Below are 4,101 nucleotides of genomic sequence, written 5' to 3' on the forward strand. Positions count from 1 at the left end.
ATTGAAGTCCCCCAGCAGAACAAGGGAGTCTCCAGCAGGAGTACTCTCCAGCACACCCTCCAAGGACTCCAAAAAGGGTGGGTAGGCTGAGCTGCTGTTTGGTGCATATGCACAAACAACGGTCAGGACCCGTCCCCCCACCCGAAGGCGGAGGGAGGCAACCCTCTCGTCTACCGGTGTGAACCCCAATGTACAGGCACTGAGCCGGGGGGCAATGAGTATGCCCACACCTGCTCTGCGCCTCTCACCGTGAGCAACTCCAGAGTGGAAGAGAGTCCAACCCCTCTCGAGAGAACTGGTACCAGAGCCCAGGCTATGTGTGGAGGCAAGTCCGACTATATCCAGTCGGAACTTCTCTACCTCGCACACCAGCTCGGGCTCCTTCCCTGCAAGAGAGGTGACATTCCACGTCCCTAGAGCTAGCTTCTGTAGCCGAGGATCAGACCGCCAGGGTCCCCGCCTTTGGCTGCTGCCCAACTCACATTGCACCCGACCCCTTTGGCCCCTCCCATGGGTGGTGAGCCCGTGAGAAGGGGGACCCACGTTGCCTCTTCGGGCTGAGCCCGGCCGGGCCCCATGAGTGTAGGCCCGGCCACCAGGCGCTCGCCAACGAGCCCCGCCTCCAGGCCATCCATTCTCTAATGTCCTAATCCTCACACCGGTGCCAGCGTATCCTGGCTGTCTTCAGGCAGTAGGCGGCGTACACCCTGAACTGGTTGCCAGCCAATCGCAGGGCACACATAGGCCATATTTATCATGAATTCAATGTAAAAATGGATATTAGCATGTATGGTTCTGAAATTCGAATTATGAATTTGAAGCCTTAAAATGCAGCAAAATGATACTCATTTCAGTTTTGAATTCATTCACGCAAAATGATCTTTGGGAAATATGGTCAAATAGTTAAAATATATGCATTCATAGCGCTATTCAAAAGTATACTTTGGAAAGTGGAAAACCTTTGAAGACAAAAAATCATGTTTTACATTTGATTTTCCATTTTTTCCTCCTAATTTAATTCAGCAGGGGTCTCTAAGCTCAGAGAAAGAGTTATCACAATACTTCTCACCGGATATTACCAGCCACCCATTCCTGACGAAATCTTTGGGCTCAACTACAGATGAGGCAAACCAACAAAACATCTCCATTGATGACATCGCATCACAGCCTCCAGGTAAAATGATTACAATGTTTTCATGACAATTTAGGTCGCAGCCACAACGAAAGAATAAAACCTGACAAGATAAACATAGCAAGACATGTTAAATATGATGTAGAGTTCTTCTCTTAACAATTAAATAAATTGTGAGTCAAAAAATGTGAACTTCACTCATTCAATGCCAAAACGTAAAAATGCAAAAACCCGATCAATAGTGCCAAAATGTATCAATACATTTTTGGTGTTTTTTTTTTTTTTTTTTAAATAAGAACAAATGGGGAACCTGCTCAGTGTGTCTGAAGGCTGATTTCAGGATGATAAATCACCACTAGATGGCAGGAGTGGCTTTGATCAGATCTTGGTCACACACAGTGGGTGTGGGTGTGGGATGTGGTATGGCGATCCTACATGTGAGGTGATGTGCAGAAGCAGTGTGGTGTTGAGAACATGGCAAAATACCAGCACCGAACTACACACACACACACACACACACACACACACACACACACACACACACACACATGCAAAGCTCAACGTTCATGAAAACTTCGTGCACAGGTCATACATTAGTGGTGTGTTTATCTTGCAATAAACTGCTATTTTGCAATAAAAGTGCCCTCTTTGTGTTGTTTATGTTGCTATTTAGTAGGAAAGCCTTGTTTAAATATTTGAACTATCACGAATGCCATCCAAAAAAGACCAAAGTAAAAGTTCTGCATCCTTTCACAAAAAGCTCTTTTTCTCAGATTTCTTCTTGAAAATGAGTATTTTCAAGAAACTTACCAATATTCAACTGCTGTTGACTCTATAATGGTAAAAGGTAGAATTGGAGTTTTTTTTTCCCGATGAAAGAAGAGGGTTAATGCTTTCTTTTGGTAGGTTCTAAAATTGATCATAATGGTCAAAAATGGCAATTTGAAAAAAAGAGCTGGCGTTAAACGAGTGAAAATGGTAAGTCCCTAGTCAAGTTCAGATAATTGTGTAACGCATAAAAAAATGTAAAATGCTATTTCCTCACCAAAAAGCCCCCCAAAGTGGTGTTTTCCTCTATTCACCCATCTCGGAGCATTCCTGCTCATTCCTGGTTTCTCAGCACCATCCCCTCCCAATCCAAGAAAACGACTGGGTCCTCACTTTTCTACAACACAAAGTGAACAGTCAGGCCCTTCCCACTTTCTCAGAGCAGACAGCGGGATGCGCAATAAGCATTTTCGAAAAAGAGGCGCTATGAGCAGCCACCCCGGCCTAGGCGCCGGCGTCTTTGGTGACAGACCATTCAGCAGCTGTTTGTCTGATCCTCATTTGTCCGAGTACTGCCTGGCCAACTTTGACCAGTACAAAAGGGGATTGGCCAGGGCATTAAATCTTAAAACTGGCACAGTGACCACAATCAAACCTGCTGATTTGGCCAGAGCTGTATGTCAATCAAACCGCTAGCTCAGTGGTTCTTAACCTGGGTTCCATCGAACCCTTGAGGTTCAGTGAATCATTCTCAGGGGTTTGACAGAACTTCTGCCATGGAGGATAAGTCACATCTGACTCAACGTGTCAATTAATTATGACACGCCTGCTTGGCCATCACTGGCTGGTTCATTTTGTGCACAATTTAAAAAAATTATACTTTATACTTATACTAATTCTGTTGACTTTTTTCTGTTTTTGATATATGCGTTTTTTTTTTTTAATGTCTTGAAATTTTTCAGTAATGAAGGGTTCGGTGAATGTGCATATGAACTGGTTGGGTTTGGTACCTCTCACAAGGTTAAGAACCACAGTACTAGATAAATGATGACATCATATTAGCATTACAGTTAAACTCCTCTGCAACGAAACCTACATGGGTGAAAATACCCCCTAGTGTCAAAAAATTTTCATGCATGAAAGCCATTCCGACTTTTCTGCTCCCCCAACAACGAAAAGTCCCCCTGTTCCGTTATACGAAATCTTTTTCCCTGCTCTTGCCTCGCAACGAGATTCACCACAATGAAAACAAGCCTTCCGCAAAAGTCTAATCCAACCTCAGCATGCCACAGCGACCTCTGCTGCTTTGTTCAGAAACTGCAACAGCACCCACCACAGTGGTTTACTCATGCGCAGTAGTACAGGAAGTATTTTTTTTAGACACGAACGTTACATTGCTAAAATGGCGACAAAACGGACCTTTGCATACCAAGGAGTTAAGAAAAGAAAAGCTTTAACGCTTAAAGACAGGATAAAAATAATACAAATGAAAGATGGAGGAAGCAAAATAAAAGACATTATGCAAGAAATTGATGTAAGTGAAAGTAAATGCTGATCGTAAATTCCTCAGTTTCTTTCCCTTTTTTTCTTTCTACGGTGGCTATATGAAGTGTCAAATAAGTGTATGCTCATACTTATGCACTATTGGAATAAAAATAAAAAGTACGCATATATGTTTTTTGTGTGTGTTCGTATTGACGTCTGAGATAAAATTTGCTACAGTGAAAAGTCCCCTGTTGTGAAAAATTTCTTGCTGCAAACATGATTTCGTTGTAGAGGAGTTTCACTGTAATGCACGTTAGCTATGTTGTCAAGCACAATATGTCAGATGTATTTGGTTGTGCAAAGTATAAAAAATAAACTTACTAATGACACACATTACCATGTGCGTGGATGAATAGTACCTCAATGCTGTATTACGATTGACACGTGACTCTGGATCCAGGACGGAGGCCCCACAATATACAGTAATCCCTCTTTTGTCTTGGTTAATGGGGACCAAAACCACCCGCAATAAACGAAAATCCGCGAAGTAGCGACCAATTGACATATATATCAAAAAAAAAAAAAATTGCCCCACGTGGGCCTTTGCGCTTGAGAAGAGCGCACTAACACACACACACACACACACACACACACAGGCCAGGGATCCCATGGCAGACGTGTTTATGATTAGTCAATTAAGGATGGGAGAGACCTGC

General features: G+C 43.2%; 1 protein-coding gene across 5 annotated transcripts in view; it reads left to right on the forward strand.

Annotated features, from left to right (window-relative positions):
- pdzd2 (PDZ domain containing 2) overlaps nucleotides 1–4,101 on the forward strand; it is a 95,681-nt gene that overhangs the window by 72,247 nt on the left and 19,333 nt on the right. For 4 of the 5 annotated variants that reach the window (XM_019896858.1, XM_019897116.1, XM_019897032.1 and 1 more), the window contains one exon: nucleotides 1,024–1,174. In XM_019896858.1, coding sequence (XP_019752417.1) covers nucleotides 1,024–1,174 — 151 coding nt within the window. The remainder of the gene's footprint in view (nucleotides 1–1,023; nucleotides 1,175–4,101) is intronic. The other variant, XM_019896946.1, reaches the window with a different exon arrangement.

This window comes from Hippocampus comes, unplaced genomic scaffold, assembly GCF_001891065.2.
Source record: "Hippocampus comes isolate QL1 unplaced genomic scaffold, H_comes_QL1_v1.1 scaffold179, whole genome shotgun sequence".
In the NCBI taxonomy this organism is placed as follows: domain Eukaryota; kingdom Metazoa; phylum Chordata; class Actinopteri; order Syngnathiformes; family Syngnathidae; genus Hippocampus; species Hippocampus comes.